This window comes from Festucalex cinctus, chromosome 2 (assembly GCF_051991245.1).
Source record: "Festucalex cinctus isolate MCC-2025b chromosome 2, RoL_Fcin_1.0, whole genome shotgun sequence".
Classification (NCBI taxonomy): Eukaryota; Metazoa; Chordata; class Actinopteri; order Syngnathiformes; family Syngnathidae; genus Festucalex; species Festucalex cinctus.
Window position 1 is genome coordinate 34,987,871 of NC_135412.1, and position 17,030 is coordinate 35,004,900.

The 17,030-nt window shown below is 40.0% G+C and overlaps 1 protein-coding gene across 4 annotated transcripts in view; it reads right to left on the reverse strand.

Moving 5' to 3' along the window:
* Nucleotides 1-17,030, reverse strand: part of mgll (monoglyceride lipase) — a 39,161-nt gene that overhangs the window by 7,348 nt on the left and 14,783 nt on the right. For all 4 annotated transcript variants that reach the window (XM_077514817.1, XM_077514815.1, XM_077514819.1 and 1 more), the window contains 4 exons: nucleotides 11,850-11,956; nucleotides 7,529-7,665; nucleotides 1,440-1,550; nucleotides 449-538 (listed from right to left, as the gene is read on the reverse strand). In XM_077514817.1, the coding sequence (XP_077370943.1) occupies nucleotides 449-538; nucleotides 1,440-1,550; nucleotides 7,529-7,665; nucleotides 11,850-11,956 (445 nt within the window). The remainder of the gene's footprint in view (nucleotides 1-448; nucleotides 539-1,439; nucleotides 1,551-7,528; nucleotides 7,666-11,849; nucleotides 11,957-17,030) is intronic.

Below are 17,030 nucleotides of genomic sequence, written 5' to 3' on the forward strand. Positions count from 1 at the left end.
AAGTATTGAGTCCAACTAATACTTTTAATACATAAAATGTCTTCAAAAAATAAAATAAAAAATGACAGTTTATTTTAAAGAAAGACCTGAATCCAAAAATAGCAATTTTCCTTATCATAGCACAAAATTAATGGCAATTTTCTATTCTTCTCATTTCTAATTCCTGATCATATCACAAGTACCTGAAATAAGACCAGGTATCAGCCCTATATTGATACCTATGAAACCAATAGGGATAAACCATGTGCGTTAAGATACATAAAAGCTGTAAAAACATTATCCCTGATACAGGTACAAAGGAAAAAAAAACATCACAAATAAGATGAGTTATAATATGCATTTCACACATAACATTCACACACACGCATGCACGCCCACACACCATACTACAAACATGCACACTTTCACGTAATGATTCCCCATGAGATCTGTCAAATCTATTGTTCACCTGCTTCTTGTCCCGTGAGACCCATTTGGACTCAATGGAGCCCAGAGTAAAGTTTGGCAGCATGTGGTTCAAAACCTTGGCCAGGAAAACCTGTAGACGGCGAATAAACAAAGACACAAACAAAGCCTTTAATGTATTTTCAATATGACTTGACCACGTCCACGTAAAATGAGGACAGCATACAGAACAGAAGAACATGTTTTGGAACCCGAGTTGACCTGTTTGTGGCTATTTTTTCACATCATCTGCCCAAATCGTAGTCTGCCAAAAGTAGTTTGCTAGCACCAGTAACACCAGCTATGCATAATGTTTAAAACATAACCGATATTAGTTACAGCAGCAGTAGCAGCAACAACAAAAAAACAATATTGATTAACAATTCAGAAAATTGTTTCTATTTTGCATGTAGTACATGTACGGTATACGGTACATACAGAAATGACATTTTAGCCCCAGTGACCTTGAGCATGACGCAAAATGTCCAAAATCAGTTGGGTTCTTGCTCTCCCTGACAAAGTATAAAATTCTGGAAATTGCTGTCTATTGATAAGTGGTATCATTTTAGAACTTGGCTATTTCTGTTTACTTATCAGGTAGGCACTGACTCAGGTTTTTTACATAGTCACAAATACAATAATCTTACTGGTAAAAAATCTTCCAAAATGTCATTCCTCTGACCATTACTAGCCCTACCCTCAAAATCTGGAGTGTTCTATAGCAAAAAGAATAAAAATAGCTAAATTAAAAAGCATCCAAAAGTGGGACTGGCAGTGATCTTAAAAGGGAACATTTGCTGATGTCTAACCAGTGGATATCGTGTCAGACGTTATAAAAAAATTTTTTGAACAGGAATATCAATCCTATAAACAACAATCCTATAAAACTAGGTTCATAAAAACAATCTGAATCAAATCCTACCACAACTTAACTACAATAAGAAAAGAGTTCAGTGAAGAAGAAGGTAAAAGTAGCAGCATGGAATAAAATGTACCTTGAATGGTGTGGCTGAATCTGGGTTCATCTGAACCATGGGACCAATCAGAACCACTCCAGTGAAATCAGTAGGCCTCTCGCAGGCTGTGAGGATGGATATTGCGCCGCCCTGTGTGGAGCAGATTAATTTATTTAGGAAGACAGTGACAGTAGTCAGGCAAGGGCACTTGTATTATATATCATTAGATTATGTAGGTGGTCATCATTTGTAGGTCCAATTATGCCAATACCACAAAACGCGTGGATGCAACTGAGATAAGAGCGACTGTCTGATTTGGCTGAAATATACTGATAATTTTACCAAATGAAAAGTGTACATTATTTACATTTTTGTTTGGACGCAACCTCTTTTCATCTGATTGCTGACAGGCTAGGGCTTGGCCTTCATCAACCTTGTTGTGGGGGAGGTGCTCATTTAAAATCCATAGACATGGGGGATGAGGATTGTGTGTCATTTAGTCCTGGGAGACACTATGGAAGTGAGTGGGGCAGGCACAGGGGTGGGTGGGTGTTAGGTCAGTGTGCCTATAGAGGTGGGGAAGGGTCATGTACAATTTGAGCTTCTTCCATATCATGAGTGTTTGGTTAGTTGGTCAAGCAGATTCATTTAATCTTTGCTGCGTCAATAAAACATTTGAGAATACGAATACATGACAAAAACACAACTTGGCCGAAGCATTAGCTGCTTGTGCCTATGATTCAAGTGCAGAAAATATCGGTTATGACGAATTCAATTCATTTCGTATTGCTAATATTAATACATTGCTGATAATCACCATCTTGTCTGTGGAATTGTTCTTCGGCAATTTATTGAAAAACTCCCTTATTTGCGCTTTTTGTGCTCTCACTCTCGAGTGAGTGTACCGGTAATATGGAAGGGTGAAACTCAGTTTAGCCTTGGTTGCAAATATATTTGCTCATGTGCATGTGTACGGTTGTAAAATGGTGAATAAGTAGTACACTTAGGCCTACAGCACTTTAGCTACAGCGTCCATCTGTAAAGTCCACATTACAATCAATCACACACACATTCATACACCAATGGGCGGCTGATGTCATGCAACGAAGGCGCTTCCAGGCCCACCGGGAACAAATTAGGCCGTCCATCCATCTTCGTGACCGCTTATACATTCTAAACATATTTATCTATTTACCGGTAGTTATTTCAAGTGATACATCCGACTTCCCAACTTCCTTCAATGCAGCATCAGTTTTCAATGACTATCAAACCGCTGCACCTTTTATCAGTGGACGGCCAACAGGGCAGGGCCTCTTTAAGGAGAGTTCAAAATCATAGTGTTTTGGAATCATAGCTTGCAGTTCAATTCAATTGTAGTTTAATATAATATAGGCAATTATGATTATGAACCTTTTTTTTTTTTTTATCAATTAAAGGAACACAAGACTTGTGAAATTTCAACTCTTCCCTGAAAAAAATTCCAATTTATGTTAACAATTATGGTTTTATAGCACTTTTTATGAACATTTTTGCATTAAGTACTGTATTGGGCATTTTGAACAGTCACATGATCATCGTGACGAAACGCGTGCGTAAAATACACATTGAACGCATGCAATGAATGACAGCACAGACACTCAAGAGGAATTATCGCGTCCCAGGGTGGACATCAAAGGTGGAATTACACCTTACATCAAAGAAGCATTTCTTCAAAAGCAGTCCAGCCACGGAGGACACCGAAAGCCAGATAAAACTGGCAGATCCACCCACCGGCGAGTCGAAGTGGACAGTAAACATCATGTCGTGTGCTAAGCACGCTTTGGTTCATGGCGGCCACCCCCCACGGCCACGCCCCACCCCCACATGGAATGACATGAAACTGGACGTGTTGAGGACTACTCTGAACAGAATTGGCGCGGTATTTGGTATTGAAGACGTCTTTTTCTTGCATATTATGTCCGCAAATTCCCATTGAAATGAGCGAAAACGGCTTCCGGTTACGCACAGAATACGTCATCACAATCACGTGACCAGGAACATGGCGTCCGTCACGGTGCGTTCGATTTCGGATAGTTAATCGGTTGAAAAAAAATTCAGGGAATAAGATGCCAGAGATATTTGCACTTTTATTCTTCGTACACAATGCCTAACCCAATACTGGAAAATGATTAATAAGTGGTGTATCGCTTTAAGGACACAATGAATGGAGGGTTTGATCGAAGTTTCATGGAGGAAATCTTTCTAGTGCTACTTAGTTGCTGTGCCTTGGCTAAGAGTGCTGCAGTATTATACTCCACAGTCTCCACTTCGCAGCAGCACTCATATTTCTCGTTGCCCTCAGTCACCTCTCATGTGGTCATAAGTCACATGCTGAGAAGTAAAGACCGTGGTGCTCCTCCTTTGTTGTTTTGTCAATGTCATGCCAACTGAAGGGTTCAATGCGGCCTGCGTCTTGCAGTTTCCCACACTACTATTCAGAGGTGGAAAGCTCACCACCATAACTGAGGCACCTAGTAAGTAAGTGAGTACTGTGCAGTGGAAAAGTGGTATATGAATTCCATGTTTTACATGCTCTCCCCCTCCCCAATATGATATTAGATCCATTTATTAGTCTACTGGTAATTAATCTTTTCTGCCATAGTACAATTTAATATTTTTTAAAGCCTAAAACATTGAATTGAGTTTTAAATATATATAAACATAAGAGTATAGATGTGAGCGTAAAACATTTAAGGAGTTAAAAATGGAACAAAGACTTAGATTCATTGAGGGGGAGACACTGAGAGCTTCCACTGTGACAGACAGTAAGGAAGGATTGTCTGTCTTCTAATAGGAGTGGGAAGCAAAGTAGGTGAGAGGTTCTGAGGAGAAGAGCTCTGGGAAAACTACTCAAGAGGCCAACAAGACCATAAAACAATCAGGCTTTTGTTTGGGTGGGCGTGAATATCCATCCTGCTGTTTTTTTTGTTTTTTTGTTTTTTGTAGTGTTGCTCTAGAGACAATTGGAGAAATGTAAAGGGAGAGGACACAGCAAGGCCACACCTTCGCACCCACGCTGAGATACAGTGATGACAGTTGTGTTACAACCATAAGCCCCAGTATTTGATACAAATGTGGTTTCACCACCCATAAGCAAATATCACAGGCGCAAATAGCCCCACCAACAAAGAAATGCACGCATGCATGTACATATACAGGGTAGCAAGGTGAATTCATTTGTTTTTGTTGTCCTGTATATTGTTTGAGTTTCAGATAAAAAAGTAAGGCTCTCAAAGTTAAAGCGTTAATAGATTAATTAATCACAGAAAAATGTTGCATTAATCACAGAAAAATGTTGCATTAATCACGTATTAATCGCACTATTTTTTTGGACCGCACGTGAGCCTTAAACGTAACCGCGGATGGTTACATTGAAGGCTACGCCTGTTGTTCCTAAATTAGCGGGGTGATCCAGTTGGTGTGCTCGGTGGTAAATTTCGCTTTAAAAAACACCCCGACGGGACTTTAGATAAAACAAAAGTAATTTGCATTTAATTAATTAATAATTGCTGAATTGCAACCAATTGATATGATGCTGTTACGTTTTGAGCAATACACGCATGCATGCAATTGCGTAAATGCATTTAAATCAATGTTTGCAAATGAGATTCAGATAATAAAATGTGTTAATGTCAAAATATTACGGTATTTTTTATTTATTCTATATTACGCGAATACGCAAGTAATTTAGCTGATTAATCGTGATTCATCAAAATTAAAAAGTGTGATTAATCAGATTCAAAATTTTAATCATTTCACAGCACTAATAAAAAGGTAAATAGGAGACAACAGTTCAGAATTCCAGCTTTTATTACATGTTGTTTACATCAATAGATGTCAAACGACTCAAGACAGAGTACCTTTTATTTGAACCCTCCCACTATTCAAGTGAGCAAAAGTATTGTAACGTGTGACTGATTCGAGTTGCTCAGGTGTAAATTGATTGCTTAAACATTACATAGTGCTTCTTGCGTTTGGCTTTGGATTTCACCAGTGAAAACTGCATTTGCTATTAAAGAAAACATGAAGAGATTTTTTAGATTTTTTGGTCGAAGTCCGATTTGTAAAGGTCCCAACTCCGAGGTTCCACTAAACATTTAGAATGTTCTGAAAAAGTACTTGGTACTGAGCAACAGACATCGAACAGGTCAGCCAAGGGCATCAACAGGAGGTGATGACAGAAACATTGTGAGAGGTGTGAAGACACACCCAAAGACAAATTCATCACTGCTAACCTATACACAGGGGCAGGGGTGGAAGTATCAAAATCACTGCTCGAAGAAGACTCAAATGGCAAACCACTCGCCAGAAAAAAAAAAAGAGTCGGTAGGCCAGATTGGATTTTGCAAAGAAGTACAGAGATGAGCCACAAAAGTTTTGGAACAATGTTCGATGGACTGATGACACCAAGATTAACCTCTACCAAAGTGATGGAAAGCCAAAGTATGTAGAAAAAAATTATCCCAAAAAGGGGGGGGAAGCCTGCATTTTACCTCCAAATGTCTTCAGTATGCAACAAAACAAAGGAATTGATATTTCTGTTCCAATACCTTTTAAGGAGGCTGTATACATAAGAGTAATTATTGTGTGCCTGTGAATCCATCCTTCTCTTCTGGAGACTAATTGGCTGCAACTTTGTTTATGTGAGCACTCTTTGTCACTTGTATGAATATTCAACAGAGTTTGGCCAGTGACAGTCTTACTTGCTGAAAAGAGCCACTAAGTAGTTCCCACCAGAAAATCTCACTTTCAAAAGACACTCGCAGGTCTGCTTGCATACAAATCAACACAAACGTTTGGGGAATCACACAATTACTAAAATGTTGATTGCTGCGATCACGTGTAAAAATGCAGAATTAGGGGGAGGATTTTGTGGGAACTGATGCTCCTGCCAGACTGCTCCACAAATATATTTTGTGTCCAGTGAGGGCTCACTTTTACGAGGGCCTTTTTTGATCATCTCTCTCTCTATTACACTCGCTATTACATGTATCATTGTAACTGTCATCAGGCGTAATTAAAGCAGTAGTTTTGTTCATTTCCACTTATTATGTACTGTAAAATGCAACCACTACTGATTCAAATACCAGCACTTTGAGGCGGAACCAGAGCAAGCTGCAACAAAAAAGCATCAGATATGGTGACGCCGTGTGGTCTCTAAAGAATGCCATCATATCAGCAGCATCTCCGCAAACATTCTGTCATATCCACATGTGGTTCTTCATTTTATCCTCCCTTGTGCGTCATACTGGCCACTGATGAAAAGAAATCCATACAAACAGACCAGCAGCAGCCAAATCTAATAGCAACAGGATACAGAGTCACAACACTGGGAAGCTGTAAAATGAGGCTTGTAAAAACACAGCAACTATGAAATGGATAGGACTTTGCTAAACACGGGGTCAGTGCGCCTTCAGCAGAATAAAAGGGAAGTAAAGTAAATGAAAATCTGTAAACTCACTTGGTGTACATTCTGTTTATTTTGATTACTGTTATTATTTTCAACTTATTCCAATGAGTTTGGGTTATTAACTAATTACTGATGAGAGCCAGGACTAATTAGGGAAAAAATTCTAAAGATGACTATTGGTAAGACTTGTGCACACTATTGTTGAGCGTGTTGTGTCAGTTATTAACCAAGCATATATTGACATATTGTTCCTTGTGGATTTGTTGCATTCTGCAGAGCTGGTCATAGCTAGAGTAATCACCCGATTTTTCCATTTAATACAATCAACAATGAAAAAACCCACAGAAATGACTAAAGCCAATTATACTATAACATAAAAGACAAACTAAAATGGGGATGGGCAAGTCCTCGAGGGCCGCAGCCCTGCAGGTTTTGGATGTTGCCATTCTCCAACACAGCTGATATATGATCCGCTCAGCAAGCTCTGCATTAGACTGATAACGATCCCATTGATTGGAAACAGCTTGTGTTGGAAGAGGGAAACCTGCAAAACTTGCAGGGCTGAGGACCGAGATTGCCCATCCCTGAACTAAAAGCAGTTAATATCCAGGCTACAGTAGACTCACCCACATGTTTTTCCTCTTTATAATTGTTATAATATTGTTTGCATGCCTCCTACCATTGAATGGCCCACAATGAAGACAGGTAGGCCGGGATGGCGAGACTTCATCAGGTCGATGTGCTGCAGCGTGTCTCGGATGTACACCTGAAAGTCCTTTATGTTCATTCTGTCTCCTTCACTCTGGCCGTGGCCAACTGTTGAGGTAAAAGAAACTAGTCAGAATAAGTCTCTACCCTTTCTCATCTTTTCTTTTTTTTTCTGGACACCATTCAGTTGTGTCCATGTCTCTGAAGGAATAAATTCACTTGAAAGGCTTTCTGTCACCTCCTCGCTACAATAGGTCATTGTAAATATAATTTGAAAAAAAAGGGGAAGTTTTACTGATATGAACAACACAGCCTGTGATTTAGGACACTTCATGGAACCATTCATATGAGTGTATGCAGAAAAAGCTGAAACACACGCAGAAGCTGGGAGGTGCTATAGGTTGCCTTGGCAACCATTGATCCAGCAACACCAATGATGCCACCTAAGCATTCACATCACGTGCATGTGAGACCTTCTTCACCTTGAGCAGTTTTAAGGTGTGTGAATGAATAAATTGCTGGATATGGATTCCTTCAACACTCACTTCAATTCTTACTAATCAACATTCATTTGCCAGCTGCTCCAAAGATTACAGCCCCCAAATGAATGGAAGCTATGTTCTTTTTGCATAATTCTGATAAAAATATATATATATATATATATTAGGGGTGTTAAAAAAATCGATTCGGCGATATATCGCGATACTACATCGCGCGATTCTCGAATCGATTCAATAAAAAAAAATCGATTTTTTTTTTTTTTTTTTTTTTTTTTAAGAGCTCAGAATTGTTCGTTCGGTAGTCTTACCGATTCAACGTCTTATCATCATTGCCTTTTTTTTTTTTTTTTTTTTTTTGTGTGTGTGTGTGAATCGATTTTTAAACTTCCATTTTTAATGGAAAAATATTCAACAAAACGTCTGACTTCGGGTTAGGATTCACACCTTGAGCATGGAAGAATGTTATATGAACGGAACATTAAGCCTTAATATTTTATTTTAATGCTGTTCAAACATGAAACAGATTACAACCTCTATAAGACTGAAATTTCAGATAAATAAATAATACATTTTCATATAAATCTTACACTCTACAAGCTTACTGATTAGTATTTTCTAAATTTGAATGAAAAAAAATCGCAACAATCGACTTATAAATTCGTATCGGGATTAATCGGTATCGAATCGAATCGTGACCTGTGAATCGTGATACGAATCGAATCGTCAGGTACTAGGCAATTCACACCCCTAATATATATTGTAGGGAGGGATTCAGTTTTTTTTAACAACCAATGTTGACGACTACATTTGGAGGTATAAATGATATTGCCTCCTGTTTAAATAGAAGGGCATGGCCTCCAGTTTGCTAATAAACAAGTTTACTTTTTTATACTGACTATGCTGTGTGTGCATATGAGAAACTAAGAGATTAAAAACCGAGTCAACAGAGAGTTGCTCCACTTTACTCCAGTTTATTCAATTTAAAAGTCTGACGTGAATGTGAGGCCCTGGGGCAAACTGTTGATGTGTACACAGCCTGAGTCATTTCTGGTCATAGTTTACAGCATCTAAACAGACAACACACACACCTAAAATGTTTAAGTGAGATTTATATTAAAATGTCACAATGTTTCTTTTTCAAACACTGAGGCCTATGTACAAAAGTGCTAAGACGTTAAGCTTCTATGCAAACAATAAACTCCATGAAAGTAGCAGTTCCGAGTTTAGTGTGAGGTAGCATTGTTTTTTTTCTTTCTTTCTTTTCCTTTTTATTCATTGCATAGATCCCACAAGTTCACAAAACAACCACATTCAGAATCAGAGAAAAAAACAACAACACCCATATCCATATACAACTTAAGATCTTAATATTCACACAAACATTGTCATTATTGTCATTATTGTTGTCATCATTATTATTTTAAACATCATCAGTCATTGTCTTCAACCCGAAAACCTGATAACAGAACAACAAAAACCAATAAACATTCAAAAAATTAATTTAATTTTTAAAAAATTAATGTAATCATTGGAGGTAGCACCTTTACTTCCAGTCACTAGGCTAACACCTAGCGAAAACAAGGACAGCGTCAAACTCTTCAAACTATACTCGCTCTCAGCTCGAATTAACGTTACTAATATGACTTATTACATTTCTTTTTTTTTTTTTTTTCATTCGGTAGTCTTACCGATTCAAAATCTTATCATTGCTCTTTTTTTTTTTGTGTGTGTGTGTGTATGTGTGCGTGCATTTGCGTGCGTTTGCGTGTGTGCGTTTGCGTGCGTGCGTGCGCGGGCGTGCGCGTGCAAATATGTATACATTTATACTCATTAATTCACCTAAAACCTTATAAATACCCCATTACTCTTCGCCTTAACCAGGTACTTCAGAATCTTGCCAGAGTCGTGAGGTTCGAATGGTCAGGAGACCAGAGAAAAGGTCAGAAAAAATAAAGAGAAAAGAAAGATAAATCAAAGTGAAATCCAGCACCGACCAAACACTTCCTGCCTTCCCCATGGTTACAAAATCAAAGTCTTACGCCAGCCCCGGAAGCCTCTAAATTCCAAAAAATTAGCGAGATCTCAAGAGACCAGAGGAAAAACTAAAGAGAGGAAGGAGGGAATGATCGATGAGGCAGAGTGAGATCCATAGAAGCCAGTACATCCAACCCATCAAAGTGAAATCCAGCACCAACCAAACCCCTCCTGTGTGGTTATAAAACCAGAGTCTTATGCCAACCCCAGAAACCTCAAACTTCCAATAAATTGAGATCTCAAGTGACCAGAGGAAAAACTAAAGAGAGGAAGGAGGGAAGGATAGATAAAGCAAAGTGAGATCCACAGACACCAGCACCCACTGATTCAAGGGGCTGTGGGAGGGAGAGGCTACTTCTGTTGAGTTTCAGTAGATGCTGGTGCAACGGATCTGGCATGCATAAGGACCACCACCAAAGAAAGAAGCCGTCAACCGCGGTCCAGCAAAGCGAGCACCCCCCCCCCCCCCCCCTTTCTAATTGCTACAGTTATCCCATCTTGGGCGAAATGGTCAAAGCAATGAAGCAAAGTACAAAAATAATTGGAATAGAAAATAATAGAAACCTCTCTAGCCCTCCAAATAGTTAGTAACTGAGATCATATACAGACATGCTATCATTAAAACAGTTAACTTACTGAACCAAGTGGAAATCTAAATGTATAAGCAGCCTCTCAGATGACTCAAAGTGTGGAGAAAAGCACTTGAAAAAAGTGCCTTCACAGCTTTAAATGTGATTTTACATTTTTCCTCTGGTGATTAAGTGTTCTCAAGAAATGCAATGTTGTGTGTATGATGTCTCAAAGAGCAACACACATTCAAATGTGTTCTGCCCAGTCTGATTTGGTTCCTTACTGCCATTTTTTTTTTTTTTAAATAAACTACAGTTTCACTTTACCTTTTTGCTGTAATTTATATTTTTCAATCCAAACACCATTATTTATTTGTAAAAATAATGCAGGAAATCTATGTGATATTATTTAACATGATTGTAAGGACATGCAAATTAATGTTCCAGACACTGAGATAATGTCTTCGCATTTAAGCAGGCTAGCATGATAATATTGAGCGCCAAGCTACTAAGATAACAACAAAGGATGACATTCAGCAGGCTAGCAAAAAAAGTCCATCACCTCAAGCCAGTGTCTCACAACCTTTATCAGAGTGGGGCAACGAATGCATGGTGGGGCATTCTCTGCTATCTACACTTAACATCCAGCCAGACCGGTTGTGGTGGCCTACAGCATGACACCAATGCCCTGAACTGCTCTGTTTTCTCTCTCTGTTTTCTCATTGATTCAAGGTACATATTCAACAGTAGAAAAATCTCACAGTACATCAAACAAATATGTCACAAGAAACATTTGAAGCGAAATGATGTTGATCTTATCACAATTTGTATTCTCAGTGTAAAATCTGGGGGCAATTCTGTTGTATGAATTGCAACAGGCAGTGGAAGCCATCTAGTGGAAGAGCATTTTATTGTTCTGGTTGTCCTTCAAAGTGCAATGAGGCTAGATTTTCAATGTGATTTGTTGTCGGTGATCAGCAGTATTGAGAGAAAAATGTCAAAGATTTCTACAAAATGTGTGGCAAAGAACAAGCATAGAGGCAAAACATGTGGATCAGTCTTGCAGATAGGGAGGAGCTTTTTTTTTCTCGGAATGTCTGCACACGTCCCGGCATGTGTGAAGTGAGTATTACAGTAGGTGTAAATATATGCGAGAATGAACAGAGCAGGGCTGTGAGTGGTGGCTCACCGTGGTCGTGTGCAAAGACCAACAGGGACAGCTCCTTCAGTCTCTGTGCAATCTCATCGTACGGCCCACAATGCTCCCCGGCCCCATGGGCAATAAACACCAGCGCCCTAGAAGAGAGATGACAAATTATCAACATAAAAGGCAGTTTGCTTGTTGTACGTCTGTATCCAGGTCCATCGGCCTCTGTCCACAATCTCAAAACATCATATTTGAATGAAGATTTGTAAGTGGGAATGTTTATTTTGTCAATAAGTGCCCTATGATTGGCTGGTGACCAATCCAGGGTGCATCACCATCTTTAGGCCAAATTCACCTGGTATAGCCTCCCTGACCAAAATGAGTACAAGCAGTACATACAGTAGGAAGATTGAGGGCCCTCAAAGCAGATTCAGTTCCTTTCACATCCACGTGGAATGAACAGGCGTTGCTAAAATGTACAAAACAAGTTTGTCCATTGCTACATTGAGCCAAGAAGGTCCAATTATGAGGGACCACTGGAGGACAACCCATGCTCAAATTTGTTAACAGACCACAATTGAACAGTTTGTGCCTTGTAATGGGGCTGTGTGCTGGCCACAATGACAAAGCATTCATTAATGTTAACATCTATAAACCCTACGCATCATGTAAGTTCGTAATATCCACGAGAAGCCTTAGGCACACAGAAAGTCCGCGCCCAGCAGTGGCGTAGACACAAGAGTGGCATAGGAGCCCGGGCGTCCTGTTTGGGGATCAGTGCTTGCAGGTTGGCGAGGAAAACCTTTTCTGCCACCTCAGTTAGCATGTAGGTGGGGAAATGGCTAGTGTGGTGCACACCAGCATTGGAACACTGCTGCAGGAACACATGGGTGAAAAGGCAGGAGAGATCAGCCAAATCCAGTACAGCCAGCAACATCCAAGACCATTGAGGGATAGACAGTTTGCCTTCTCCAATGCTTTACCTTCTCCACACGCCAAAAGGTGGGCAATTCCGTCAATCATCAATTCCAGTCAATGTCAATGCACATGTATTTTGTATTGTAACAGTATATGGTATAGTTTTTGTGAGGTCTTGCCTCTCCTGCCAGTGCATGACAAACTGTGAAACATCCTAGTATTCACTCAAAAACAAAAGACACTGGGGTATATTCACTAAGAATGCGCTACGTCCAATAATAGTCATAGTAAAGGTAATCGTTCTGAGGACTCCGGTTCGAGTCCAGGCTCCGGCCTTCCTAGGTGGAGTTTGCATGTTCTCCCCGTGCCCGCGTGGGTCATTCCAAAGACATGCATGGCAGGTTAATTGGGCGCTCCGAATTGTCCCTAGGAGTGCTTGTGAGTGTGGATGGTTGTTCGTCTCTGTGTGCCCTGCGATTGGCTGGGAACCAGTCCAGGGTGTCCCCCACCTACTGCCCAGAGCCAGCTGAGATAGGCGCCAGCATCCCCCGTGACCATTGTGAGGAATAAGCGGTCAAGAAAATGGATGGATGGATGGATGGATGGATGGATGGATGGATGGATGGATGGATGATTTTATGTAATTTTATTTTTTCGTATCATATGGTTTGCCATGTTCTGTCAAAAAATGTTTATAGTTTAATTAAGGATTTAATTTTATTTTTGAATTTCAGATGCACTTTAAATATTTTCTGTTACAGTTAATAAAGCTATTCTTTGTTGTAAGTTGGTCCATATTTCTCTTTTTTTATTCTCTTATACGTTAATATGGATACAGTGTTATGCAGAGGTGTGCTTATAACAATTTTATAGACACATGATACTATTTATAAGTCGCGTGGGTGTGTGTGTGTGTGGGGGGGGGGAGGGTGGGGGGGAGATGTTTTCTTCTTACTGGGGGGGCATGACAGAAAATAATTGAGAAGGACTGTCCTAAACCAACATTGAGGAATGTCCCCTCTCCTCTCTGCGTGAACAGCCAGAGAGCGACGGTGCACCGTGCCATGCATTGCTGTCATGATCCCGGGATCGAGGTTGCACCAGGTTAATACATGCTTTCCAAAAACGTTATTTGTGTCACGCAAACACTGTGTGGTTATTTGCGCTGGCAGACGCTGCATATCAATGATATGCATATCAATCATTTGCATTGGGCTGGACATATTTTGCGTCAAATGTATGCAAATTACCTAATTTACATACGCGCAAATAACACCGGCGCACCGTGGCGCAATCTGGTTGGCCGTGCACTTAGTGACGGATTTTCCCATCTGCGCGTGTTTAGTGAATTAGGTGCTCCCGGATTGTTCCATGTTTAGCGGTTAGCGCCGTGCAAAGGCGACGCAAACCTTTCGTGAATAGGCCCCAAAGTGTAGCGATGCCCTGTGGAGTGTCAATCAGGAATGATTAACTGAAATGCATTCAGTGACACCAATAAGCGGTTGCTGGCTGCTTGTCATCAAGCCTTGTTAACAAATCATTCTGACTTCACTCTGCTCTTCTTTCTTGCCTCATAAGAGTTCCACTGCTCTTTTTTGGCACAGAACGAACAAGCATGTGAATTTGTGTGTATGAGTGAATAGCAGCCTTTGTTTAGGCATAATAGATTCGAACTCATGAACTGAGGGTCAGTTGGAGATTAATGGAGCCAATCTGGTTTTACTGTAAAGATGGTTATACAGTGAATAGTACAGTCACACTCTACTGAAAACCAGAATGTCACATGTGCCCATCTGCATTTGCTACGTTGGTCTTATCTGCAGTTAATGTGATGATCACCAACCTAATTTCCAGCCTTCACTTCCTTTTTGTTATGTTCTGTTAAAGAGGCAGGTTGTTCAGTGATAATATATACCAAGTGAGCGCAATGAAAGTAAAAAGTTGTGAAAGTGGCAGGAACTTCACATAACAATAGTAATTGTTTACAGCTTGCCCTGTTCAGGGTCAGTGTCTCATAGCTCACGTCGTCAATGTACAGCTTATATAACAGTGTGAATGTATTGTTCCCTCAAAATACATTAATAGGTAAATCATTGGCAACAAAAATTGCTACATCCATAAGTGAATATGCCCAAAGTGACATTATTTTGGGTGGCCATCATTATTTTCCAGCACTTCCTTAACTCTCTTGGGAATGGAGTTCACCAGAACTTCAAAGTTTGCCACTGGGATCCTCTTCCACTCATCTAAAATCCCCCAATGCAGCACTCATGCAGCCCCAGACCATGACACTCCCACCACCATGTCTGACTGCCCGCAAGACACACTTGTCTTTTTACTTCTCACCTGATTACCACTGCAGTTTATCTTATCATATGGCCCAGGCGCCATAATCTCTCATATGTGTGACTGCACTGGATGGAATATGAAGACCAGCCTAGCTAGATACTAGATATGCCTCGATTGATGTCTTTCATGAGGGATGGTGCTTCACTGGTCTGTGGTCTCCCACAATGTTTAATTTGTCTGAACAACAGAACCTAAGCCTATAAAAGCCTTATTAAAACAGAGAGAGAGAGAGAGAGAGAGAGAGAGAGAGAGAGAGAGAGAGTGCTTACCCAGTGTCCTCCCTCCTATGCAAAGCTACTCCAAACAAGCACAGACTGTAGCCTAATCCCTTTCATGTGCTGCTGCCTAGCTGCCTGAAGATGATTTTGGGATCTCACTAACATGAACCAAGCAGAAAATGTGGTCTAAACGAGAATATTATACGACAAACCAAAGGCACACAGATGATAAATCGCACTTTGAATGAAAGGAAACGCGAGGAGAAAAATATTGTCATTCCATATTGTCATTCCCATGGACCCTTCAGAGACCAATACCACTGAGGTCTGATGAAACAGATTATGACCACCAAGTTGGAGGAAAATAAGGCTCTATGTTGCACCAAACATCATCTCATGGCATCTTACAAACATATTAGTTTGGCTTCATGGGTGATTTGAGGCTAATTAGATGAATGATGTCATGTAGCATGTCAACATACCCTCAGAAGAATTCTGTTACAGAGGATGAAAGCATGAATTTACCTTTTTGAAGATGAAAGTGAGAGTACAACAACAACATAAACCCCATCTAGGAGACACATCTTAAAGCAGTATGAAACCAGCGTCACTGTGGATATATGCAGCTGTCCCTGGCTGCCTACATATACTGTACTGTCATGTAGAAAACATTCTACAATTAAAAATTTTCAGTACTGTGGGATTTCTTAGTTTATCACACTTTGGGTAAGTACACAGTTTTGAAAACCATTTAGTTGCCTTGTAATTATTTGTGTGTATCCATGTTGGACAGAGTGGAGTATAACAAATTAGCGTGACAGTACTCATAAAAAGTTGCAGTTGACTGGCAAATTGTTTAACATTTTAGCGTACTTATTCATATTAGTGTATAATGCACATTCACTCATATTTTCAATTCCTCTAGATGCATGCGCAGCTGGAGCAATCATGAGTATACACTCTGATCTCTCGCCTGCCATCAACAACGCCATTGGTTTGGGGATGGTTTTGTGTTAATAATTGTGCAGAGCTGATCTCCTTAGAGGGAAGTCAACCCCCCCAAAATTTCTTTACAATAATATGTTTGTTTTATGCGGCCCCACTAGTATACATATGGTGTTCTGGTTAATATTGCATGAGTGGAATATCAGATGTGGTTGGTTGTTGCCTGAGCCCTGAGCAACTGTGATGTCAGTCGACAGCAAGTGGCAAAATGGCCGTCGCGAGATTGATAAAACCGGCTAGAATGGATTTTGCTTCATAACTCATATTCCACATTTTTAATATAGGCCATAATGTCATGTTTAGACTAGTGAAGTTTAGGAAATGTTTAGGGTTGACTTCCCCTTTAAGAATAGTGATTTTGGAGATGCGAGGATTCCGCCCGACAGTGACAATATGTGCATTATATTTGTCTGGTGACCAATCCAAGGTTTACAGCCCAAAGTCATCTGGGAGAAACTCCAGCTCTGAGGCGAAAACGATTCTATGTCCACACACTATAGGTTTTGATAAAACTACAAATGAAAAGAAGCTCTCAAGTGAATGTTACATTAGTTGACTAAAATAATTACTAAAGAAAATATAAGTACACAGTCAAAACTTTTCACTCTAAAGACAAACATAAAAGCAATAATCGGGATGCAGTTGTAACTTCTTATCTTGTATCCGCTTCCTGCATTATTCATGACCTCTGATTTACACACAAGTCAATCCAGGTCATTTTTTTTTTATTAAT